This window comes from Coenobita brevimanus, chromosome 88 (genome assembly GCF_032717465.1).
Source record: "Coenobita brevimanus isolate Jiangsu-jjx chromosome 88, ASM3271746v2, whole genome shotgun sequence".
Lineage (NCBI taxonomy): Eukaryota > Metazoa > Arthropoda > Malacostraca > Decapoda > Coenobitidae > Coenobita > Coenobita brevimanus.
The window spans coordinates 915706-942914 of NC_137041.1; the positions used below are offsets into that span (position 1 = coordinate 915706).

General features: G+C 41.2%; 2 protein-coding genes across 5 annotated transcripts; one reads left to right on the top strand and one right to left on the bottom strand.

Moving 5' to 3' along the window:
- Positions 1–2760: 2760 nt before the first annotated feature.
- Positions 2761–6299, bottom strand: LOC145411125 (spermine oxidase-like). Its single transcript, XM_080281169.1, has 5 exons — positions 6101–6299; positions 4987–5156; positions 3706–4679; positions 3366–3486; positions 2761–2972 (listed from the first exon to the last, which is right to left on the bottom strand). Exons 1-5 carry the CDS (start codon positions 6297–6299, stop codon positions 2787–2789), a joined length of 1650 nt encoding a protein of 549 aa, XP_080137295.1. The 3' UTR covers positions 2761–2786.
- A 6325-nt stretch (positions 6300–12624) lies between these two features.
- Arc42 (Activator-recruited cofactor subunit 42) lies at positions 12625–26057 on the top strand. 4 transcript variants are annotated; one of them, XR_013899380.1, is made up of 10 exons: positions 12625–12694; positions 14044–14207; positions 14815–14924; positions 16083–16234; positions 17419–17607; positions 18035–18178; positions 19083–19210; positions 20431–20526; positions 21700–23891; positions 24321–26057. XR_013899380.1 is itself a non-coding variant. In XM_080281261.1 (10 exons), the coding sequence occupies exons 1-9, from the start codon at positions 12625–12627 to the stop codon at positions 21910–21912; spliced, it is 1266 nt and encodes a 421-aa protein (XP_080137387.1). In that variant the 3' UTR covers positions 21913–21926; positions 23962–26057. The 4 variants fall into 4 exon arrangements, 3 of the variants coding, with proteins under 3 accessions (XP_080137387.1, XP_080137386.1, XP_080137388.1); XM_080281261.1 differs by having other exon boundaries at positions 21700–21926; positions 23962–26057; XM_080281260.1 differs by having other exon boundaries at positions 21700–26057.
- Positions 26058–27209: the final 1152 nt, after the last annotated feature.

Sequence of the window (27209 nt, forward strand, 5' to 3'; positions counted from 1 at the left end):
ATTAGCATGCAGAAGGGAGTGACAGGCAACAGAGGTGATATATTAGGCTAACTTCTGTCCTAACTACATGCTTATCAAGGTGCAATAAAGTACTGCAATTCATTAATGTAAGTACCAGTAAAAAATAACTAACAAAAATGTTTCTGGACAGCAGTTTATATTATACACCAATACCATTTTAAAATTCACAGTAACTAAACCCTGATTTCTAAATAAAAATTGCCACCTATGAACATCATCTTCATTATTACCTTTTCCCCCCATTATTTTGCAAAGTAAATATTTCCCTTACCTTAATGTTCTTCCTTACAATAATATACAAACTCATCAGCTATTAAATACTGAAATATACTCTGAATGACTTGGACTCATCACAGAAAGTAATATATAAAGAGTAGTTAAGTGGTAAGCAGTAGTCTGAGAGTGGATCCTATGCAGTTTCATCATCATCATCATCATTGCAGCCATCACAATCATTACATTGGTCATCATAATCATCATTACTGTAACCATCATCATCATCATCTCAGAAGCCATCTCCACACCATCTTGTCCTTATGCAGTATACACAATGATATTTCTTCATGCTCCAAACTAATTCTCCAGCAACCAGCCCCAACAGTCTGAACATAGTCACTGGGGGCCAAAAAAGGATAATGATGTGGCAGAGGACAGCAATAGAAGGGGATGTGAGAGGAGCTTGCTGAAAGGGTCTTTGCTGTGTGTCCTTTTAATTAACTGTTTTACAGGGAGGGGGACTGACCCTCCACCAACCTACTTGTTGACAAGTGAGAAATTACAGAGCCATAATCTAGCAGCCATAAGTTTTGCAACACCTCTTCCTTAACAATTTATTTTGTATATTGCACCTTAACATTCCCTTGTATGCTATTCGTACTGTTTTAATATCAATGTACTCTGCATCAATAACTTTCTAGAGGATACTGAGGTATAATATGCCAAATAAATCATTAGGAAGTCTTACAAATCTCTGAAGCCGCATAAAGTATAACCCATCATCATATATACACTACACTGCCTACATGTGACTGCTACGAAATGAAAATAATAATGAAAAGTTTATTCAATACAGCTTTCTATACATAGCTTAAGTCTGCATATGTCTTTCATATACAGCCAGGTCTCACTTAAAATCTTAGCAACAGATGCAAATCCCAGGCTCATCCGAATGTGAATGCAGTGGACTGCATGCCAAAGTTGTCCTTCCTCTGCAGTTTACCATCTTCCTTTTGGGGACATGGGTGAGGACTGTAAACCATTTGTATACCCGAGTAGCTCCTCTGCCCAGTTATATCAGTGCCACCATATGAAGGTATCCCTCTTCAGCAAAAATTTTAAATGAGGACTGACTCGCAGAACTAGACAAAAGAACCTTGTTGACTATAAGTATGCAAAACTGAATCTAATATACAATCTTCAAATTACTTACATACAAAAGAAGCATACAAAATAAAGTATTTCCCTTTTAACCTATATATAATTTTACTGGAAGATATGCAATAGTAGAAAATATGTCAGAAAAATCAACTTAACTATACAGTATATGTCAATGGCTTTAACTACTGCAGATAATATTCACTTCTATGTACAGTTCATTAATTTAACTTTGTACAGTAAAACCTGTACATGAAAGTGGATGTTAAATCTCATAAAAGCACATAAAGTAAACTGATTTACTGCATATACCTTATGTCTGACTGCCGTGGTACACAACTATAAAAATTAGGGGTTCCTGATGATTTTCTCCCAATTTCCATACTCTGCATCCCAAATTTTTCACAGTAAAAAATTCATACAAAAAAAATATACTGGAAAAACTTTAAACATTTTATATTTCTCATAAAAAATCAATTGAGCATTTACATGCACTATGCACAGCACAGTCAAGTTCAAATGAGTCTAAGTAAATCTTGAAACTGGTGGGCAAGTTAATAATAGCACATGATATACATATAGGCTAAAGCTAATTAAGTTTATATTATGTCATGACAGTGGCTTCCAAACTAAGAGGCAAACCATCCTTGGGAGCTACTGTTGTGGGTCTGGCTCATTTGAACATGACCCAGACAGACTGCAGGCTGAGGTCGTCCTTCTCCTGCAGTCAACCATCCTTCTTTTGGGGGCTGGGAATGAGCTGAGGGAAGTTTGTAAAACTGGGCAGCAGAGTCACTCAGTTATATCTGCTACCGCATGAAGCTAACCCTCTCCAGCACAATCCTTGGGGATTCAAGGTGATTAAATGTTATGGTACTGTATGATGAAATAAGCATAAAATATTCAAAACTGATAAAATTTCCTAAACATTTTTATCAACACTAATATGCTCTGCCAAACAACCATGAATGTCTGAGCTTAACTGAATGCACTGCATTTGCATTATATTAACCAAGCATCTGTAATCCTTGTTGTGTCTCAGTGATCAGTGTTCAATCACAGACTGAAATAAACAAGTTGGTGTACCAACAGGGTGGCATTATAAAAATGTGCTGTGCAGTGCTCTGATGACATTGCCAATCATATTTAAGTACAACTACTCAACATGCCAAGTGAACTGATTATTTTGATAGATGGACTGTAGGGGTATGAGTATTTGGCAGATACCCTGCCAAAAAGTTTGGAAGTCACTGTTCAGTGACAATAATGATTTTTTTGTGTGTCATGTACATAAAACCCACTCTGAATTCAAAATAACAGAGTTAACATGTGGGGCAGCAGCTGAGGATAAGAGTGCATGGAAAAGAATGGGTGAACCCGTGCTGACAAGGCTAAGAGAGTGCAATACCCTGGAGCCAGGACGACAAGTCTGCCGTTCCCTCCACGTCCAGCACCACCTCAGGGGGAGAGTCAGGCACACATAGGATCTGTGCCCCCTCTCGCCCTGATAGGTATGCACCGTGCACTGTGGAGTAGAAGCTGGGGTGGCAGTGTTCACCAGCAAACACCACAGCAGGCTGGGGGAGTAGGAGTAGAAGTTAGTAGCTGCAACTTCTGGCTCAACTGTTTCAGAAAAATTACCTTGATTCATGTACAGGTTCAGATACTTTATCATTAAACCACCAGGCATTTGTCAGTACTCTTTATAAAGTAGCTACACAATATACATTTACAGTACTGTACTTACTTACACTACCGGGATGTCAAAATAATCAACAGCTCTTAATACTACATGTCCACCTATCTATAGCCAGACACCTGAACAAAACCCATCTGTGTCACCCTACCCTCTGCCATCAGGCAGCCCCCCATCTATTTCACACCGCTCACATTCATGCTACTTCGAGATGATTTTACATATTTCAAGGGCAATCTTCCATAGTGAAGGGGTGAAAAATATTACATTATACCTTGCTACATGTGGGTTGCATATAGAGAGGATGTGCGATGTTGGTAATGTCCACCTGAGACGCACCCACCCCTATGGCAGTGTATGAGCCTCGGGTGTATGGCTGAGACCACCATGTTGTGCTGTATGAAAATATAGGTACTGTACTGTGATCCTTTGGTACTGGCAAGAAATACCTGTTTAGACAGAATTAATTTGCATTACTGGTAGCTATCAGTCTACTGGACCTTCATAATTTATAAACATATGAAGTTTCTTCTTATGCTATTTAAAATTGTTAATAATTCAAATACTGTAAAGGGGCAATAAAGCACCGTGCTGCAAATGAAAATCTCACTTACTTTATACACCTCTTAGGCTTGGGTATAAAAGGGTCATTTAGAAACTGGCGAAGTATCTCTGTACACTTCTCTGAGACCACGTCAAAAGGCAGTGTCTCCATGTACTTGGCCTCCTCCCCAGAAATCCATGCCAAGAGCAAAGTGTCAGTCACTTTGGAGAAGGAATAGATTTTCTTGAACCATCTCTCACTCACTGGTGTCTTGGGGTCAATCGGATCCCACAAACATAGAACCTCTGACAAATCTGGGTTTAGAAATGGACGCTCGTATTCTAAGTATATCTTATCCACCACACCGAAGCACAGTCTGTTTATGGAGTCCATTTTGTAGTCAGGGAGTGGCGGATCAAATAAGGTTTTCCCGCTTTCTTTCAGCACCCCCAGTGGAATTGTACATATGACATGATCAGCGAGATATTTTTTCCCGTTTTTACAGATCACTTCAACTTTTGGCCGGATCTTTCGAGAAGGGGATGTGGAAAGGGATGTAGTACCACTCTTACACTCAGGGAGATGAACTTCGGCATTTTGAGTCGGTTTCCCAGTCAAATCTTCCCCGAGGCCTGAGTCAGTTGTGCTACAACTATCAAGTCCCACTCGCCACCTTATGCTCTTAACTGGATGTCCCTTGAGTAGCTTCTCATCAGGGATATTCTTGGTCAAAGGGCCGAGGATACTGCTATAACCACCCGGTAGTACCACATTACCACCAGGCAACTCTGTGTAGCTACCAATCTCCATAAGGTCAATTTCATCCATGGTATTGCAGCCACTAATGCACGTCTCTCTATTAAGAAGGTAGTTGAAGATTAGGTTCCTGATGTGTCGTTCATGCTCTGGGAACTGGTCAAGGTAGATGGATATTTCTAGCTTGAGATGTGCACCAACACTCTCAATGCCGTCTGGGGGGAGGTACTTGCATAGGAAATACTCTTCACAACGCCTGAAGAACCAGAAGTAGGCATCGTATATTTCCTGCAAAAGACAACAGTTCCTTCCAACAGCCAGAATAAAATGCTAAGGTCAGATCTGGGTCTATGAGATACTGGAATGCTGGTCTTAACATCACAAAAATGCTACCAAACTACAGCACAATCTTTCTCTTTTGCCCATTTTTCTTGTAAATACATCCAGTACTTGTTATTATCTATTCCAGTAGAGTAGTGATCGAAACGAGGGAAACTAACTTCAATCTTATATACAATTCCTCAGCTGCTGTATGTCAAGGTATACAAAGAGCATTTTTAAATTATACATTCTATGCTGCTTCCACTCATCTTACCTGCAGTATGCTAAATGGAACCCTGCGTCCATCTGGCAGTGTGGCCACAACGCTGTGAGGCTTGTTTTCCTGGATGATGTCAACCAGGCCATGAGCAGAGGCAAGTTCATATATTGGGTTGCCAAGGATTCCATGTATCCAGTTGGCACCCAGCTCCATTCTCCTTCCATCTGAAAAGTCCAAAAGAAATTAGTAAACCTGATGACAAGCTAATTACTTTATTTCTACCATCTCCAAATACTGTAATTCATTCAGCTCAGGGTAAACCTATCTGACCAACAGGTGCAACAACAATGATTTTAAAAAAAGTACTGTGTAGGAAGAGTTCACTGAGATTCTAAATAACCAATACAGCTCATAATATTCCAAGAAGTTTAATCTATGGTCTTTCATGTGAATATGGACAAACAGCAGTAATTACACATACCGTACAGTACAACCTGTCATGGCATATACGAGCATTTCTACTGAGGGAGTAGGACCAACAAGTATAGTATTTGCTGAATTCACTGTCTGTGGCTATCATATCATTTCAGACGGAATGTACACTGACGTTATTTGGACTGAGTGTATCATGACATCGACTATTTCAATCTAATGACATACTTGCATTTTATTCTTGCAACCTCCACTCATTTTTATTCAGCTTTGGGGGAACTTTTCAAACTGCAGGGATTTTGTACAGCCTTTATTATAATCCTTTACTAATATATTCTGTGGCTCTCCTAAAGTAAATAAAAATCATGTGGTGGTAACAAGAATAAAACAGATATTATGTCAATGGACTAAATGGGTTAAGTAAGGGTGTTTAATGACCAGGCAACATATTCATTTGTTCTACCCCATAATTTCCCTCAACTACATGCCCTGTTCTCTTTCTGAAAAAATACCATACATATATCACGAAGAATGTCAGAAAACAGCTCCAAAATAATGAACCTGATCTTGCACCGATTCTCTTAAGAGTAAAATTTCTATAAACAGTGTTAATACACTACTTTGGAAACACCCCCATTATTACTAACAGAGCACCATCTAATTTCCGCAGTATGTGACCAATAAGGGCGTCGTAAATATGGTTAAGTTAATCGAAACATTCTTGGGAGGCACTTACCGATGTTGATGGCGATGATTCTTCCTCCCACCCTGTTCCTCCCTTCCAGTATCACGAAATCATCAATATTGTTTTTTAATAAGTGGTTCGCCGCCGAGAGTCCAGCCATGCCAGCACCCACAATAATAATCTTGCAGGTGTGTACGGGCTCAGAATTATTGCCATCGCCCCCCGTGTCGTCTGCCTTCCCGTCCGACATGTTTACATCTTGAGGCTCCACCAGTGTTGCCAACACAAACACCAAGGCGTCACTTTTGCCAACTCCTCCAGCAACTACACCCTGTCTGCTTTAGCTTGGCCTAAAATCTCTCTCCATCTTGAGTGCTGAGCTGTAACAAGAGATTATGGTCTGCGTGTAAAATCTGATGAAATTCTACAGTTAATAACTAAAATTACGCATTCTGAGATAGTTTCATACCTACTACTTTGACAGGCACACCTGAGCTGAGACGCACGAACCAAGCATGAACTACCTGCATCAGGATTCGCACCATGGTGCTAATGACCAGCACCGTCTCTTGCAGCACTAACCACTCGTCTACCGTGGCTGTAACTTATTACCATGTTGTATGCAGTAATACTGTATTATAATAAAAGGAGCTCTCCTTGATTTTTACTGAATATTACGGCTTTATATTTTTCTTATAACACTTTTTCGTAAGCATATTCTAATATCGGAAAATTTAGGACAGCTAGCCCAACATTCTTGTCCTAATCTTGATATCGTATATTTCGGCAGAATTTGGGCGCCATAAATGAACTACACTGTAATGGAATATCTCATAAAATCAACATCCGTGAATAAGAGCTTTCCTAGAGTCCATCTTTCTATATTTCCACTGGGCTCTAATGCTAGTTACGATAAATTGCTATGGAAAGGATGTGCAGCCATAGTACTGTCTTATTTTGGCACTGAGATACGGGAAATAAGCTGCAAAAGCACAAAAATCTCGGCTACTTAAGCTGAACGAAATTATACAATATATTTGAAACATTACACCTCATTTTTTTATTCCACATCAGTAGCCATGTTCAAATAGTTTCTTGTAAGCCTGAAAGCCAGTTTCTGCGTCCGGTGGTAACCATATACCTTGGTGGTCTAGTGGATTATGAATTTATGGCGTCACTACTTGAAACACCCGGAGTGAAGGTCTAGCCTCGGGCCCCTATGGTCCTGATGGAAGTAAGGATCGCTGTATACACTATGGGTCAATAATATCTCTCTAATTTGACAGTATCACATTTTCTGAAAAGTTTGCCATGAAGGTAGAATGCGGTTTGTTGGGGAGGGGGGGAGCAATATCGTGTTGTCAAACCATTATGACACTCGCATAATATTCTGGAAAGTGTGTTAATTGGGCTTCTGATATCGCATCAGTGGGTTCCGAAATTCATCGCTCACTGTTTCCTTCTTTATCGTAAGGAAGTGTACCAAGTGTTACGTCCACAACTGTTTTCCTCCAACTAGTCACGTGACATACTGAGATATTGGTGCACATCGCACGAAGCCGTAGCAATATCTTATCTTCTTATCAGATATGGCCTCAAATATCGTAATTCACAGTGCTTTCCCACGAGGTGAGAGAAACACTTGACAGTCTTATCAATCCGGCGGCGCATCCCTCCCCCATGTTTTTTCTTCATTTTGCTCTTTCTAATGGCGCTAAAGAGGAGCCTACACGTGATGGTGCTGTGACCCTGAGTGGAGCAGCTGCACTAACCACCTTAGAGCCAAATCTCCTTATATTTCCCTGCACCTTAACTGGATGGGTTAGATAATGTGCGTAGATCCTGGGGGAGGGGAAGGGGATTAAGGCTGTATCTCGTCCCCCTCTCCCACTGCACCTGAGTCAGGGGTTCCCATGTAATCATTACCCTTACAGTTCAGGAAAGCTAGAAGAATTTCATAGTTAAACCTACAAATATTCTCAAAATACACTCTTTACACCTACAAATACCCTCAAAATACACTCTAAACCTATAAATACCTCCAAAATACACTCTGAATCTACAAATACCCTCAAAAAACATTCTTTACACCTTCAAATACCCTCAAAATACACTCTAAGGCTACACACACCCACAGTATACACTCTTCACATCTGCAAATACCCTCATAATACACTCTAAACCCATAAATACCCTGAAAACACTATACTGCAAATGTAGTGGCAGGCGTGAGGTAACTCCAACAGCTTTATTCAAATTTTAATCAGATTTGGTGGAGGGGCTGATCCAGTGGGGAAACCTTTTTTTTTTTTTTTTTTTTTTTTTTTTTTTTACACTAATACGTCAAAGGTCACAGGGCAATGTTGGCTCCATACAGTACAATTTTGCTTTGTTAGACTTTTCTCAGGGGCTAAAAGAAAAAAAGATAGATGGATAGACAGAGATAAACAATCGACAAACAGATGGATAGATAAATAGATGGATATACTGTAGATGTAATTCACTGGGTCGGTCAGGATCACTTGATGGTCGTGATCATCAGCTTTTTTTACCCTCCCGGAAGGGAGCTGAGAGCTCATATAGTCCTATCTAAGGGCAAGGCTGTGACCTTCACACACGCACACACCCGTCCCCTTGCTCAAGGGGGACAGTAACCACCCACTTCGTCAGTGAAACTTTTCGCAACCTGAGCGAGGCGCGAACTCCCGTCCACCAGTTGGCAAGCGAGAAAGTTACCACTGCACCAGCGAGCGGTGTGTGTGTGTGTGTGTGTGTGTGTGTGTGTGCGTGTGTGTGTGTGTGTGTGTGTGTGTGTGTGTGTGTGTGTGTGTGTCCAACATATCCACCTACTCACAAACACAAGGAAAAGATAAGGACATTTTTGCCTCAACGTCTGCCAGCCAAGTACAGGTTATCTTTTTATTTATTTATTATCTAACCCACAGCCAATGACCGTGCTGGAGAGGGAACCAATCCATTCCACTGCCTGGTTATACGAACATCCCTCACTTCCCTCCCTATCACCAGTAAGGAGGATGGTGGCGGCAGGACGAGGGCAACTTCAGTTTGCAGTTCAATTTTAGGCCAAGTTAGAGTGAAAGGAGTATAGTGTTTTATTCTTGCCATTGCTAAGGTACTGTTGAATGACTAAGATGGCACTGCAAGTTAGCACTGCAGAATGACACTGTTGAATGACTGTAAGATGACACTTCAGAATGGCATTGTAAGATGGCACTGTACTATGGCACTTAGAATGGCACTAAGATTGCACTGTAGAATGAACTTATACTCGTAATTCCACACTGTAGGATGGCACTGTACCCTAATTCCCTCACACCTTTCATTTACAAACAGTGATTGGTCATGGTCTAGAATAATCATCTATTATAATATCATCTACATTTTTCCTCGTCATTCCCAGCAAGCAGCTTCACACGGTATCCTTTTGTTTACTGTTGTGTTCATTAGTTCACATACACCTTCTTGAGGTGCTGGAGAGGGACCCCTTCACGTGGTGGCTGTGATATAACCGAGTGGCTCCATTGCCCTGTCATATAAAAGTTCCTCAGTCCCTTCCCTACCTCTATAAGGATAGTGGAGTGAAAGATGGGGAGAGTTGGCCTGCGGTCCACCGGGTTCACATTCAGCACGTAAGGGTTATACTGCCTTTGCTCTAACTAGGCCTAAAATTGCCATATCTCCATCCTGAATGCTGAGTTGTAACAGTGAAGTAATACTAGAGTAAGTTGCGAGTTACGAAGAAGTGCTCTGAAAAGAAGGTAGAGACTGTCTTTTTCCGCCACTGAGCTACGCGAAATAAGCTACAAAAGGACGAAAATTTAGACCAGCTTAGAGCAAAAGGAGTAGCCTAATGAAAATATATCCAATCCTTCACTTCGAGAAGTTTCTCCTAGCGTACTTTAATCGTCTGAAGGTAGCATGACTGAATTTAAAAAGACATCGCTAAGTTCAGGGGTCAAAACTCAACAAAACTTTGTATGTTCATAAAAAGTATTAAGCAGATTGAATTTTGTCTGACTTCCTTAATAGAGTCTCATTATTGTATTAAAAGTCTACTGAGATAATGTTAAACTCAACAATACCTGAAGCTGATCTTTCTGTATCACTAGTCCATAGTACCGTAGTGGAAAGAGAGAGAAAAAAGATGTGCTTGATGGTGAAAAAAGCCCAAAAAAACTGATAAACCCAAATGCAAACACGTACTGTGCAAGTAACAAGATCGATATCTATCTATCTAAATATTGCCAGACGCCTTAAGCCCGTAAGGGGTGGCCACAAACAAATCGCCTCCATGTCGCCCTGTCCCCCACCATTTCATTGTCCTGCTCCCAGCTCACACACCCCTCTCCGATATACCTCTCCACTCCATCCCTCCATCTCATCCTTGGCCTCCCCCTCCCTCTCCCCCCCTCCCCCTAACACACACTCTCCTCGTCAGTCTCTCGCTTCCATCCTCTCCACATGTCCAGACCACCTCAGTGTGTTTCTCCTAACACTTCCTATCACATCCACATCCACACCACAACGCTCCTTCACTTCCTCATTTGTCAGTCTCTCTCCATGTGACTCCATAGCCTCCTCTCAAATAACTCATTTCCACTGCTCTCACTCTTGACTTCTGTCCCTCCAACAAGGTCCAAGCTTACTTTCATACGTTAGGCTTGGTATCACAATACTGTCATGTAGTAGCTTTTTCACTTCCATGCTCATTTCCCTGTTTCTTATCTTTCAAGGAACCAACAACCTTTCTTCCCTGGTGCACCCTATCAAGCACTTCACCCTCTAAACTTCCATCCTTACTCATCACATTACCCAAGTACAGTACTTTAAAAGCACTCACATTTTCCATTTCCTCCTCATCCAGCTTCACTGTACATTCACTGACTTCACTTCTCTTGAAGACCATAACATTAATCTTCCCTACATTCACCTTTAGATTCCGTTTCCTACACACTCTCCCAGAGTCATCCACCACGCCTTGCAGCTCCCCTTCGTCTTCACTTAACAACACATTATCATCTGCAAACAACAGTAGGGTTAGTTTCTAAACACTGTCCTCTCTCACTAGGGCCGCTCCAACATCCACTGCCCTACCTTGTATCTCTTTTATAACCCCATCCATATACAGACTGAACAACCATGGAGACATGAAACATCCTTGTTTCAATCCAACCTTCAGATAGAAAAATTAACTCAGTTCACTATCCACACGCACTGCAGCCTTAGCACCCTCACATACTCTTCACGGCCTTCAACAACTTCTCATCTACTCCATATGTTCTTAATACTTTCCACAATCCTTGCCTATCCACCCTGTTATATGCTTTCTCCAAAACCATCAAGGCGGCATAGCCTACAACTTCTTTCCCTTCTCTAAAAACTTTTCCACTAAAGATCTAAGAATGAATATCTGATCTACACAACCTCTTCCCTTCCTAAAGCCTCCCTGTTCTTCTCCAACTAATTCCTCTGTTATTTTCCCTAAGTCTGTAAATAAGTATCCTACCATATACTTTTCCTATTACACTAAGACAAATGCCCCTATGATTACCACCGGGACTCTACCCTCCTCCCAGGCCAATCTGCACATCTTCCACATCCATTCTCCTACTATCTCTCCTCCATGCTTCAGCATTTCACTACGCACTCCAATTCTTGGGCCTTTCCCCATTTTAACTGTCTTCATTGCTTGCACAACTTCCATCCTACTGATTTCTTCCTTTCTTCTCACATCCCTCCATCTCCCAGCCATTCCCCAGCAACTTGTACTCGCATTACTTTCATTCAGTGTTCTCTCCATCTGCTCACTTTTTCTCCCCTCTCCACTAGTAATCTACCATTTTAATCTCACTCCCCAGTTAACTTCTTTGGCACCCTGTCTAACTTTCTTTACCTCTTTCCAGAACATTTTCTTACATTCCCTCCACGTGACACTAAGGTTCCTTCCATATTCCTCATCCACTTTCTTCTTATCTTTTCACTTCTCTCTTCCTCTCTACATATAACGCTCTCTTCTGTCTCTCAACTTCTTCCACATCCCTGTTTCTGATCCACTCACCACAGCCTATGCTTTCTTCTTTTGTGCCACAGCCTCTTTCACCTCTTCAGTCCACCATGCTGTAACTGTTCCCTGCATCCGCTTTCGTCTTCTTTTCACCCCACACACCACCTCACATGCTGCACAGATATCTTCTGTGAATATCCTGCGCACATCTTCCATGTCCCCCGTCTGCTCCAATTTATATTTACCCAATCGCTCCTCCACTTCCCTTTTATGTTCTGCCATTTTTCCATCCTCCTGATATTTATGAATGAGATAATCCCCTGTTCGCCATCCTGCAAAAACTAATCGTAAGTATCTTTGAGAACGGTATTTCAATGTGGCCTTTGATGTTTGATACAGCCCCTTCGTATGTAAATATGGTTTCTGATATTTAAATGGAGCCCTGGTATTTAAATGTGTCCTGAGGCATTTAAATTCTCGCTGTGTGTGACGTCACGGGCAGCATCCCTAGCCTCATTCATTCACTTTCTTCTAAAACCTCACAACAAAGATGGCCACCTTGAGTCAGCTGATTCGCCCAGCCGTAAGAGTTTCCCGGCCTTTTGTGGCGTCATATAAAGGTAAGAAGGGTGAGATTTTGAGCAGAGGAGGGTAAATATGTTTAGATAAGGATGTTGTGCGTTATTGTGGCAGTAGACTTGGTGTTAGGTATTATTTAATATATCGTGAGAGGTTGCGTAAAGTACGTCGTGTAACTTAGGATGATAGGAGGCTTCCCAGTAACGAGTATGATGATCAGGTGCTCGCCAGCATAAAATAAGTAATTGGTGAAGCACCATTTATGGATTGAGAGCCTTCGCATCATGACTTGTAGTATGTAGCTATGGCGCTTGAAGTACCGTTCCGGTAGGCCTAATTATTATCTTGTATGTTAAGGCCCATCAGCCGGAACGTGGATCACATGAGTTTAGTCTGAGGGATGATTGAAGTTTACTACTCTCTAAATGTCACACTACATAATTTCAAGCCCCAAGCCTCCAGATTTGTTACTTCAGTTGCTTTGTTGAATTTCATCTGGAGCAATAAATGTGTATTGTCATGATGATATTGCCATGTCTTGTGTAGCCTTAGTTTGACTTAATTCACATCTCTATGATTTTGGTAATTATTAAGTTTTACAGCTGTATTTATGGGTATTTGACAAACCTGACCTAATGATTAAACCAGTTACATAAAGTTACCAGTAGCCTACTTCATTTTTGACTTTGTGTCAAGGTTAGGAGTGAAGTATGTGGCTGTCATGGTTATGCTTGGTTTGTCATGTCATTAATAACTAGTAATTACCATTGCACAAAACTCCAGATATTTTTATTGAAGTTAGGAAGGAAATCAGTACGGTAGAGAAGGGGTTGGTGGGTTATACTGTATCTACCTCCTCTACCACAGGAAATTCTCCATAGCTGAAGAAAAGTCTCTAAAACTAGCAGTTATTAAAAAGAAAGAAAAAGTCATTGGATTGAACTTTGAGGGTTTTAACACACAATCTTAACTCCAGTGTGGTCATGGTCGTGTTTAGCTTCAATTTACCATTTGTAATTCTTTATGGAACTTTAATGTTGTCTCATGTGAACTGAGCAAAATTGTTTCATGATAGCAAGAGTGAAATGAAAAACATGTCATTGTAGTGAAGAGATAAATATGCACAGTCTCTTCCTCAGCCTGTTGGTGGACTCGTGTGGCTTCAGTTTGCCACTCGTCATTCTTGGTGGACCTTTAACTCCTGAAAAACTGCCAACAGAAACTTTATTCAGCCTAGGAGAGACATTTTAGACTACAGGAGTTAGACACAGTTTTCATTAACCCATTCATAAGGAATTTTTCCTCCTAAGTTTAATGAAATTTGTAGAGGTGCCAAGGAATAAAAATTAAAAGGTTTGGTGATGATTAACACATGCTATCTCTCGCTCAGTGTCATCATGGCCTCTTGCGGCTTCGGTTCGCCACTCCTCAGCCTTTGTGGAACTTCCTGAGACCCATGAACTCCTGAGAAAGACATGTCGGGACTTTGCTGAGGGGGAGCTGCAGCCTGAAGCAGGGAAATATGACAAGCAGGGTTTCTTCCCTAAGGAGAAGGTAGGTAGTCAGAGAGAGGGAAAGACAGGGTGAAAAGATAGAAAGACAGAGGCAAGGAAAGACAGAGTGGAAACACAAAAAGACAAGAGGCAGGGAAAAACTGGGAGAGGGGAGATGCAGAAAGAGGTGGGGAAAGGCAGAAAAAACAGGGAGAGAGGAACTACTGGCATAGAGGAGGGGAAAGACAGAGTGAGGAAGCACAGAAAGACAAAGGCAGGGAAAGAGCAAATGAAAAGGAAGAAATACTTGCACAACAAGCAGAGATTCTTGCCGAAGAATATGAGGTTAGCATGGGGAGAGGAAAGGGTTAATGTGCTGAACCATCACACCATAGCATCAGGCATCCACAGCTACTGGAGATACACGATAAAACAGTTTCAGTGTGTTTGTACAGCATTTCCTCTGATGGTGGTGGTGCATTCTTAGTACAGTATAAAACGCCCAAATCCAAACTTCCAGTTTCCAGAAAATCCATTTGTGTTAATGCTGGTGGTGATATTGAAGATGATGATGATGGTTTTGTATTAATGCTGTGGTGGTATTGAAGATGAAGGTGACGATTGTTATGTCTTCTCATCAGAGCTTTAGCTCTTTCATTTCCATACAGGTTAAAGCAATGGGAGATCTGGGTCTGATGGCTCTAGCAGTCCCTGAGGAGTATGGAGGCACTGGCATGGATACTCTTGCGTATGCAGTGGCCATGGAGGAAATCAGTAGGTAAGTTTAGCCATGTGGAGAGGATGGAGATTGAGAGACTGAGTAGAAAAATATATGAGAATGAAGTGGGGGGAGGGAAAGGAAGAGTTAGACAGAGGATAAGATGGAGGGATGAGGTGGAGAGATTTATGAGAGAGGGGGATGTGAGTTGGAGGGAGGCCAGTCAAATGACAGATGACAGAGTGACTTGGAAGCAATATGTTTGGGGCCACCGTACACAGGATTAAATAAGGCATCTGGCTATAGATTGATAGATAGATAGATACAGTAGAAGGCATCACCTCCACCACCACTGCTATCTTACCCCGTTCAAAATGAGAGATCACTCCTGAATTGTCACACAACCTTCAGAGATCTGCTGCAGCCAGAGTGATCATGAGCTTCAAAACTAATTATCTAATAATTGCACCACTGCAGATGTCTGGTAGTGAGAAGCAGTTGCAGGAGTGGGTCACACTGTTTACCAGTGGCAACAGAGTTGTTTGTTTCTTTATTTGTTCATTCATTCTTTCCAGCATTCCTTCCTTCCTTTTTTATACATTCCTTCTTTTTTTTCTTTCTTTCTTTCTTTCCTTCTTTTTTTCTTCATTTACTAATTAATTCATGAGTTCATTCACTACATCAATCAGTCAATCATTTCCTGTGGCACCCCACGGGATGCATAGGGCCTCAATGAACTCTCTCCACCAATATTTGTCTCTTGCCATCTCCTTCAGGTCCCACCAACACTCCTCTCCTGCTTCTTTTTTCATTGTCCTCAACCAGGTTTCCCTCGGCCTACCTCTACCTCTTCTTCCTCTAGCAATCCACTCTGGCACATCCTGTATTAAACTACCTTCTTTTCTGTATATGTGCCCCAGCCACTTCCAGCGGGACAGTCTCACATACTCATTAACTGGTTCCACTCTCGTAATATCCCTTACTCTTTCATTTGCAACTCTGTCTTGCCACTTTACCCCAAGAATCCTTCTCAGTATTTTTATTCTCAAATTCTAATACTTTCTGATCTGTTTGCAATTATACTGTACCATGACTCATGCCCGTAAATTAAAATTGGCCTAACCATGGACTTGTAAATTTTCACTTTAGTATGTACATCACATAGTTTTTTTATACTCAAAGATTTATTCTCTCATTCATTTGTCTTTCCACCATTAGAGGTTGTGCCACAGCCGGGGTGATCATGAGCGTCAACAACTCTCTGTACATCGCACCATTGCAGACGTTTGGCAGTGAAAAGCAGATGCAGGAATGGGTTGCACCGTTTACCAATGGTGACAGGGTTGGTTGTTTTGCACTGTCAGAGCCAGGTGGGTCCACACACTTTTAACTTAGTAAAATAGATTTGTTTCACTTGACAGAACTGGGCCAATTCCACACCTTGAATCTTAAGTTGTGGTTGTGTCAGATTTAGTGAGCCATAGTTAGGTTGCAGGAAAGAGTCTCCTTGGTTAGCCCACTCACATACCGATGACAGTCTGGCCCGTCATTCAATTATCAACCTCTGACGTCAGTATGATGCCTTTGCCCATCATCCGATGTAATCGGATGTAATCTCTAAAGTAATATTAAGGGAGTCATCATTTTTGTTGGATGATGGGCAAAAGTGGGCAGAGCTAAGCCTGCCACAGCTGGTGCATGAGTGCTCATTTGTTTTCCTCAGCTCAGTGTTGTGTTAGGTTCCTCACAGGTTGGATGTACCACTTGACCTCCTGCCGAACACTTATGCTCCATTTTCTCTTATATTTATACGGTGTTATTATTGAAGAAAATATGACAAATAATGCATTATTGGAAAGGAAATTTATTTTGCTGGGTATTGAAGCAGAAAAAATTATTTCTTGAATAGTTTTTTTTTTTTTATTTAAGGAAAGTGTAAAACTTTAGTATGTCAGCTAAATTCTTCTCACTTTTTTTGCATTTTTTTTGTATATCTTGTCTTTTTGAACAGTGTATGACAGAGAAAAACTCTTCATCTTCAAAATGAGTCCAAAGTGGCCTTTCTATGATGAATAGTAACTTTCCTACGAGCCTTAGAAGTAAAATATCTCTACACGACTGTTCTGAGAGCTCTTGAGCAAGAGTTATGCGCCACAGCCAGAATTTACGTGCACCCCTTTACATGGAAGGGTTAATATGACACTGGATGTTGCTTTGTGAGCCAAATTCGGAGCCAGCATTTCTGGTCATTGGCCTTTCTTGCACTCAGCCATAGAAATAAAAAATGCATCCCTGGGCTCATTGGGGTAATCATGTATAAAGTCAGCATCAAAAGTCCTGTTGCATCTCATGGTTCATTCTCCATGGTCATCAAAATTTAGTCTGGTGATTTAGCAGCATCCGACACAGATGAGTGAGGCCACAAATCAGCGTTGGTTGCTGCAGATTCACCACACTAATTTTCAGTCTCTTGTGAGAAAAGCAGGAGAGGCGACTGGATGTTTAATGCTGACTGTATAGAGCCTCTAAGCTCTCATAAATCCCTCATTGTTAGGTAATGGTAGTGATGCAGGAGCTGCCTCAACTACTGCTAAGGATGTGGGTGACAGCTTCCTCCTCAACGGAACCAAGGCCTGGATCACCAACGGTTATGAATCAGAAGCATCAGTTGTCTTCGCCACCACTGACAAGGCCAGCAAACACAAGGGCATATCAGCTTTCCTTGTGCCCAAGCCAACAGAAGGTGAGAAGAACATAAGAAAAGAGGTATGAAGTCATCTACTATTCCAGTGTGTTTGCTTCATACTTTCCATATCTCAGTGACAGAATACAACAGTACTAAGGCTAATTATCCTTTCCGTAGAACTTCCTTGTGACCAGCATCATCTGTACTGTTTTCACTTCAGCCTGATGCAGATTTTCATTCTTTTGCAGCTTATGTCTCATACTGTAGCTCAGTGGCAGAAAAAGAGTGTTACATCTGTATTATTTTAGTTGCACATCTTTGTAACCAGCATCATATTCTAGTGTTAATTTATTGTTACAACTCTACAGTCAAGATGGAGGGATGTCAGTTTTAGGCTAATGTAGTGTAAAACAAGTATAGTGTTCTTGTCACAGCCCAACATGTAGTAGAGTACAGTATATGACTTGCTAATCCTTTTTGCCAGGTCTGTCACTGGGTAAGAAGGAAGACAAGCTTGGCATCCGAGGGTCGTCCACATGTAATCTCATCTTCGAGGACTGCCAGATACCCAAGGAGAATATTTTGGGCCAACCAGGCATGGGATTCAAGATTGCCATGATGACACTGGGTGAGTTGGGTGGATTTGTTTATGTACCAGTAACTCTTAGGTAATATTGTCATAACCATTCCTTGTTGTGGGAGCAATGCATCAGAAAAATAATGGTGGTAATGATGAAAGGACAAGAGGCTAGCCTTCACTTGTGGTGGCATTACATAATCAGTTGGATAATCAATGAACCTCCCTCCACCTCATGTTAAAGCAAATAGATCCATGCACCACACAGTAAGCATGTGACTTTGTGTCTGACCACTACATCAAACCATTAGAGAAACATGATTTAGCCCAAATTTCTTTCTGAAGCTTAACAGTGACAAGGCCTGTGAGAGAAGAAATTACAAGCAGATTAGAATGGACAGAAATGGGAGAGAATGTCTAAATGGATAAGTAGGCTAACCAATCGACAAAATTGAGAAGAGTGTGCTGTGACAGAGCTTTATAAGAATTGTAAGAGAAATGATGTAAACCTGTACACTTAGATGGTATGGACATGTTTAGAGGAAGGAGTAAGGTGACTGGCTTAGGAGAATGACAGGTGTGTATGTAGAGGGAAGCATTCCCAGAGTTAGACCGAAGATGATGCATGGTGAGGTGTGGAGACCTGCAGGATATGGTGTTAAGTAGGTAAATTCATTAAGATTACAATACAGTACACAGAGAGCTGCCATAATGTGGAACACCTAATTATGCTATACTCTTCTTACTCTAACTGGGCCTAAAATTGCCAGCTCCCTATCTTGAAGACTGATGATGGTGATGATGATAAAATTGTTTGTTCATACTGCACATTGCAGATGTTGGGCAGAAGACACAGCATTACACGTTATTGATGTTGGTAATAGTGGTGATGATATTGATAACAGTGATGCTGATTGGTGGGGATGGTATTGTTTCTTCATATACTGCATTACAGATGGAGGCAGAATAGGCATTGCTGGCCAGGCTCTTGGCATCGCTCAGGCTGCGTTTGACTGTGCAATAGATTATGCTGGCAAGAGGTTGGCCTTCAATGCTCCCATAATTAAAATGCAGACAATTCAGGTACAGTATAGCCACACTGTTGTATTTGTTGTTCAGTACAGCCCCTGTGGACTGCAGGCTGAAGTTGTCCATTCCTGCAGTCTGACATTCTTATTTTCAGGGGATGAGGGAGGGAGTTGAAGGACATTTGTACAACCATATATTCCATCATTGTTTAAATCTATATTACACTTATTCTCTTTTGGTTGGCATAGACCAACTGAAAATTAGGAACTGCATTATAACCATATTCTGCCTTGGATGGTGCTAGAGAGGGATGCCTTCATGCAGTGATATAACAGGGCAGCACTTGCCCTGTTATACGAATGTCTTTCAGCCCCTTCCCCATTCCCTGAAGAGGAGATGATGGACTGTAAGGAGCACTTTCAGGCTGCAGACTACTTGTTTAACATTCCTATGAACTTGAGGCTTCAAACTAATATTCCTACTACAGCTGCTATGTTGGATGGTAGCCAGATAACCCAGTGAACATTTGGTGGTCAGGCTGGTTAAAGTTTTCATGCTGGATGTGGCTTATAAGGGTTTGAATCTGAGTGATTGTTGGAGTTTATAGCACACCTAATACCACTGTGGAGAAAACTACTTGACATCCTCGTCTAAGATGCCAGGAAGAAGTACCCCTGGCTTCTGTGGTCCTTATGGGCCATAAAAGATTGAGTGATGGGTAGATATATCAGTGCAAATTTAGTTTACTTATACTGGTTCTGAATGTATCTGGCAACCACATATCTTCATGGAAAAATTATTACTTTCTTATGGCTCTACATTTCCTCTTTTTTTTTTTTTTTTTTTTTTCTCTCTCTCTCTCATTCTTTCCTCTTCCTTCTGTCTCTGGGTAACTCTACATTGAGTGACAAGCCAAATGGTTTCCTGTACACCAGGAAACCATTTACTACACTGATGAAAGTAAAAAACATTCATTATTTATATTGTGTACACAATGAACTATGGTAGGCTAACTGATTTGTATGGGTAATCAGTTCAGTACCTATCATTCCATGTCTCATTAATAATCAGATGCATTGCCATGGAGGGAGTGACCATGAAGAGATCACCTGTCTGTCATCCAGTTCTCTGCCATCAGGCTGCCCTCCCTCCATCTCTTACACCCTTATTCATATACCTCCACCTCATTTTCAGCCACATCCTTCCCCTTTCCCCCTCCACCCCACACACATGCACTTCAATAGTCAGTCTTTCTTTCCCCTTTCCTCCTCCAGCAAAAACTAGCAGACATGGCAACTCGTATCGAAGCATCACGCCTTCTGACGTACAAGGCAGCTGCATTGAAGGATGAGGGAAAACCATATTCAAAGGTAAAGTCATGGAAGGTTATTTTCAATTACATCCACAGTTAATTAATAAAAGGTTGGTTATTAAAGCTCCAGTGCTGCCTACAAAGCTCATTTACAAAGTTACCCAAGTATATATATGCTACTGGATGTGTGAAAAAGAAAAAGTATTGGAGCACATTCCTTAGCTATACTTATATCAAGGATTTTTTTTTTTTTTTTTTTTTTTTTTTCTGGTGCTACCACTTGAAGACATCCCTCTCCAACTTTGCCTTAACCCCTTTAGTCCAATGACATTACTGTATATCAAATTCTTGCCTTTTTTTTTTTTTTAGCTGTACTGAGCATTGTGGTATGGATGTGGATATGATAGAAAGTGTTAAGAGAAATTCACTGAGGTGGTTTGGCCATGTAGAGAGGATGGAGAGCGAGAGACTAATGAGGAGAGTGTATATGAGTGAGTTGGATGGGGGGAGAGGGAAGGAGAGGCTGAGCCTGCGGTGGAGAGATGGAGTGAAGAGGTATATGAGAGAGGGGGATGTGAGTTGGGAGCAGGGGAGGTAAATGGCATCGGAGAGGGTGACATGGAGGTGATTTATTTGTGGCCACCCTTTATGGGATTGAGGTGTTTGGCAATAGATAGATAGATTGATAGACATCCGATCTCTCCTGCTTCAAAAGTCTCTCCAGAGCTAAATAAAATCATCTGGTAAAGTTGGTTTGTTTTTGGCTGATGAAACTCCCACTCCCACAACTTGCCTAGTAAGTTTTAGTTGTAAGAAATTCTCTGAGGTTGAGTTATCAGGTACAAATGAGTCATTGGTTGCAGCATTTCATTTGTTTTAAGTAGATGGAAATTTTCATGCTTTTGTAGCTTGTTTTCTTAGCTTAATGACCAAAAAAAGACAGTGCTAAAGCTGTATATTCATTCCATAGCACATCTTGACTAGCATCATATTCTGTTATTACTCTCTTGTAATGTCTCAGCATTCAAGATGGTGAGATGGTAATTTCATTCCTATTTAAACTGAACAGAGTATGTTATAATCAGCCTTCCAGTCTGTCTACACTTAACGTTCAGCCATGGTGAATGGGGTTAGAGATCTTTTTGAGTAATGAAAATGTAATCAAAAGTATGTAATCATCTTGAAGGGGTCAGCTTGTGCTATGGTTCATATGTACATTCTCTCTTACCAGTTGGCAGCCATGGCAAAACTGTATGCTTCTGAAACAGCGACATACTGCAGCCACCAATCCATCCAGATCCTGGGGGGTATGGGCTATGTGAGTGACATGCCCGCTGAACGACATTACCGCGATGCCCGCATCACTGAGATATACGAGGGCACATCAGAGATCCAGCGCCTGGTGATTGCAGGCAGCCTCATTAAAGAATATCAGGCACTTTGAAGTCATATTCTCAAGTTCGTATTTCTGAGAACTTTATAGGATTTCAAGCACTTCTTTCTAGTGATATGTATTGAATATTTCTCATATGCCTAAGCTCATATTCCAGAGAGCTTCATAGGATTGCTGGCATTTCTTTCTTAGTTATTTTGAATATTACCCCATATGCTCAAGCCTGTTTTCCTGAGAGCATCACAGGATTTCAAGCACTTCTTTCATGGTGACTTGTGTTGAATATAACTCCTCATTATTGTCTGGTATGCTGCTTATATCTTTTTAGCTCACTAACAACTTTTCTCATTGTTCAGCTATTTTTATCCAGTAATATTAATTGTTGATTGAATGATGACTGAATGAAATATAGTTTACATTATTATGGGAGTCAGGATTCTGAGAGCTTGAATGGTGAATGAATGAGAGTGTGGCTCATCGATTTGGGCAGACTGTTTTGGATGTCTTTATTTATTTATTTTATTTTATTTTTTTAAAATAATCCAGACCTCACCTCATCCCACCTTGTGATGGGAAAGGAGATCTGGATGTTGTGGTGATGATGATGATGATTAAGGGGTTCATACTAATACTGATTGCATAAATATTTACAAACAAATATTATTGTGCCTTCATTCATTCATTCATTGCCAGACGCCATGTATCCCAAACGGGGTGGCCAACGGCTCAGAGTTAATTGTTTTACAGGGAGGGGAACTAATCCTCCACCAACCCCACTTGACACGTAGGGATGCCAACAGCATCTGGTGTTCCCAAGCGGTCACCCATCCAAGTACTAACCAGACCCAACGTTGCTTATGCAGAAATAAACTGATAAGGAAGAGGTGCTAGAAAGACTCCATAGCCAACAGCAATATGACCTAAGTGACGGGATTTTGTGGCTCCTCTTCCATAGCTATTTATTTAGCATATTGCACTTTAACATTTTCTTGTATGCTATTTAGCTTATATCATTTTAACATCTACATTCTTTGCATCAGTAATATAGTGGAGGAAGTGTAATGTGAAAAATAAATCACTAAAGAAGAGATGTTAAAGTGTCCATGCCCCATAGAATGCCAGGGCTCATATTCTCGTTGGTTAAGGAAGTTCCCTAACACCTCTTCCTTAGTGATTTATTTTTGGCTGTGGGTGGTTATACCCTTTTGAACAGTGTGTTATTTATACTGATTATGGTGGTAGTGAAAAGATTTAGTTAATGCTGAAGAGGACAGGAAGGCGTAATAAGCAAAATAAATCGCTTAACAAAAGGTGCTAGGGAGCTTCTTCAGCCAACAAGAATAGACTCAGGAGTCTCACCCATAAGTACTAGTTATAACAGGCCACTTGTGGAATCTAGTAGTAGGTGATTGCTGGTAACCTCATTGAAGACTGTCAGGGTCTCTAGGGGAGGTATTGTAGTACAATTAGGAAGCTTACCAACAACTCATCTGTACCAGTTTATTTCTGATTTTGCTCCTTTACTATATTCTTGTGTATTATTCTTGCAGTCAGTGTCAGTATTCAAAAAACATAAGAAGCAAACCAAGATAGATTAATGAGAAGTTGTGAAAATAAATTGTTAAGGAGGAGAGGTTAGGGAGCCTTCTTACCTGACAAGAACACAGATGTAGGTCTGGTTCAGATGGAAGAAATTGTACTGTCATGCTGCCATTCCATACTGAGGCTAATGTTCTTGTCAGTTAAGACTTCCCAGCACTTGTTTCTTACCAGTTTATATCTTCATATAGTAATATTCTCTTAAATGTTGTTTATGCAACCTCTGTTGGTGTTAGAGATATAAGGAACAAACACTACATGTGAGCAGGTAAAAGAAGTATGCAAAATATATCATTTAGGAAGAGGTACTAGAAAGCCTGTACTGTAGATGAGAATACAGACTTTAAAATTATATAGCACAAGAGAGTACTGAGATGTAATAAGCCCAATACATTACTTTTAAAAGATAGTTTAATATACTAGAATGTCTTGTAAGGTGTTGAAAATAGAGAATTATTTAAGGGCTCCATTTAATTTTTTTTTTTCCAACTCTGGGTAAAGGCTTCAGGGCCTATTTCTTGGGGGCAGTGACCTATCCCAAGGCCCAGTAGTCCTCCTACACCTCCACATGTCACCACTTCGGCCGTGACACCCACCATCCATATTGAATACACACTAGGGCTGTCTCATACAGGACTGGTGTATTGGTATTAGCAGGGGTATTTTTATGACATGTCGGAGGGTCATCTGGTTGGTCAGGAAAGTCTGCTTTTAGGAAACTCAAATCCTTAAACTGTTCCCTGACCCAGCCAGGATTCAGTCCTGGGTCCATTAGGACTGCAGGCCGCCTCTCTACTGATGCAGCCACCGCCTCCCCAACTGAGAGAATTGACCGAGAATTATTTAAGGGTACCAGTAAGCTGGGAGAATAGACTGAGAATTATTCAGGGGTTTCAGGAAGTTGACAGAAAACTCAGGAAAATCGCTTAGGGGTTCCAGTAAGTTGATGAAAACAGATTATATATAGGTTTCATATGTTGCCAGAAGTACTCAAAGAATTATTCAGAGTTTCCAATTTGTATGTCCCATCAATCAGTTGTCCTAATCTCCCACAAATTTAGTAGTAAGTCATGGTTGCCTGAAATTCGATAAGCCTTAGTTGTGTGGAAGGAATGAGTCGTGGGTTACCACTCAGATTTATCCTCCAGTCTCACTACACCTTGGCCGTCAACTGAGTTAAAAAGAGGTATGGGTCTTTGTCAGGTGAAAACAGAGTAATTGTAATGATGAGGCTAATAAAGTCTACATGTAATTCCTCCAGTTTAAAAAGTTTCCCATTAACTGAATAAAGTCATGACAATTGTAAGATCAAAATAGAAAGAAATAATCTGAGTGAAGGAATTTTACTCTGGCATTGGTGATGTATCTTTTATATTTTCTTACCAGTTTCAGTCAATTTTCCTGCTTGGGAGGGATTTTTATAATAGTAGTAGTTGTAGTAGCTGTAGTAGTAGTAGTAGTAGTAATAGTTCCCAAGGCAGTCTGGCCGAACAGCCCCAAGTCCCTCAGGAAGGCCACAGCCGAGACTGGGCTTTCCCATAGAGCTCTCTCAAGGAGTGTATGTTGTGTCGTTGGCGTAGGTGATTGTGTGCAGTGCAGTCTTCCATAATGTGCTTAATAGTATGGGGTGCTGTGTTGCATCCTGGACAGGCATTGGCAATAGAGTCATCCAGCCTCTTCTGATAACTCAAGAGGGCTGGATGATGCCCACATCTCAGCCTGGCTAGGTGGACCCTGTCCTCATGAGGGAGGTAGGATTCAGAAGGGTGGATATCAGGAGGCCATGCATGCAGCTGTGTGTTGTCTTTGAGTGACTGAATGGAGCAGCAAGTGCTCTGAGTATGGATATACTACTGGAAGCTGGTTTGAGGCAGGCGAGGGGGGAGAGATGACAGAGTTTGTGTATGATATTGTGTGCTGGATGTTGTTTTGATGTTCCTTGGTGTGTGTGGATGTGCTGCCATGTATTGTAGCGGATGGTGTGGGTTTGTGGGGGCTGCGGCAAGAATTTGTGTGCCTCACATGTCTAGTAGTAGTAGTAAGAAGAAGGTGCAGCCCCAGCCTCATCAGAATGTGAATATGATGAAGTGGAAGGCTTAACTTCAACTTCTGCAGCCCACCATCCTCCTTTGGGGTATAGGGAAGTAGTTTAGGGACATTTGTATAACCAGGCACAGAGCCATCTAGTTATATCATTGCCACCACATGAAAGCATCCTCCTCATTATGGGTAGAAAATGATCGTAGGTTATATACGCGTATGTTTTCTGCAGGAAGTACAAGGAAAGGGAATACAGAATCTTCCCTCTTGTCTACTTCTTCCTACAAAAACAAAATCTCAAGTTATATTGGAGCTGATTTCAAGCGTGCTTGAGAATCCGGCTATTCAATAAAATTATTTGGAGGTAATAACAAAAAAACTAAAGTCACTGTTTTGAAGTGTGTAATGGGTATGAAATGTGTGGTGAAGGTATCCCACACTTTTGCAATTACTTTATGCAACTTATCAATGCAATTTCAGTGTACATACTTGTATGAAATATTTTTGTGTACAACTTCTGTATTAGTAAAATTGGAGGTTATTAATAAAAGTTTCCACAGTGGTGTTTGTGTTTCCTCTTAAGGCAAAATATTTATTCATCCTGTTGGTTAGTGGAGAGGGTAGGGTTATGCACAGTTCCTGTCTGTCTATCTTTGTCAGTCTGTCTCGATAACATTTATCTGTCTCTTTATAGTCAGACACTTCTATCCCAGAAGGTATGGCTACAAATGAATGATCTCCATCACCTTGTTCTCCACCATCAGGCTGCCCCCCCTCTCCAACTCGCAACATTCATATTCCTTTCCATCTCATCTTCAAACTCCAGCTCCCTCTTTCCCTTTCAATCTCACTCACATAAACTGTCCTATCAGTTTCATTCTCCATTTTTTCCAAATTGCACAAAACCAAACAATAAAATTATATTAATGCATTTATTAGGTTTATAGTGCAACAGTTCCACTGTGTCTTTCATTCTGCTTAATGTATTTTAATGAAGTTTCTAGATCCTAGCTATTTTTTATTTATTTTTTTTAATAGGGCAGTAGGTTATGGGAAGGGGCACTAACCCTCCACCAACCCACTTGTTGACACGTAGGGATCACGTATGGGTTGGTTATATGGTTACTACCCAGCGTTGTAAATGGTTTCTTGGCCTACAGGAAGGGGGGCGCGGTAGCACAGTGGTAGCGCGCTGGACTTGTAATCGGGGGATTGCAAGTTCGAGCCTCGCCCGGGCTGCCGTGCCGGGAGGGGTAGCTCCCTCCTGTAACCCTAGCGGGGCTATATAGTCCAATACAGGGCTTAGCTCGGGGGAATTCCACTTCTCCCACTTGGCCTACAGGAAACCATTTGGTCTGTCACTCAATGTAAAGCCACCTGTAAAGGAAAGAAGAGCGATAAGATGTGACAGGAAAGATGGGAGATATTGGAAGAGAGTAATGATAATTATACTACAGTAGTGTTGATTCGGGAGAGGTAAGTTGGTCTGTAGGCCTAGTTATTCTTGGTTACTCATACCCTCTCGCTGCGTTTTATGACTATAGTCGCTCTATGAATTATTCCCTTTCACTGCGGAATACGACTCTAGTTGACGGGTCTCAGAAAAAGGTCGGCTCTCGCAGAGGTTGCTATGGCAACGGCGTCCCAGAACGTGCTGCCCTCATACGGTGGCAAGTCAAGACATCACGATGATCACGTCAACAAGCACG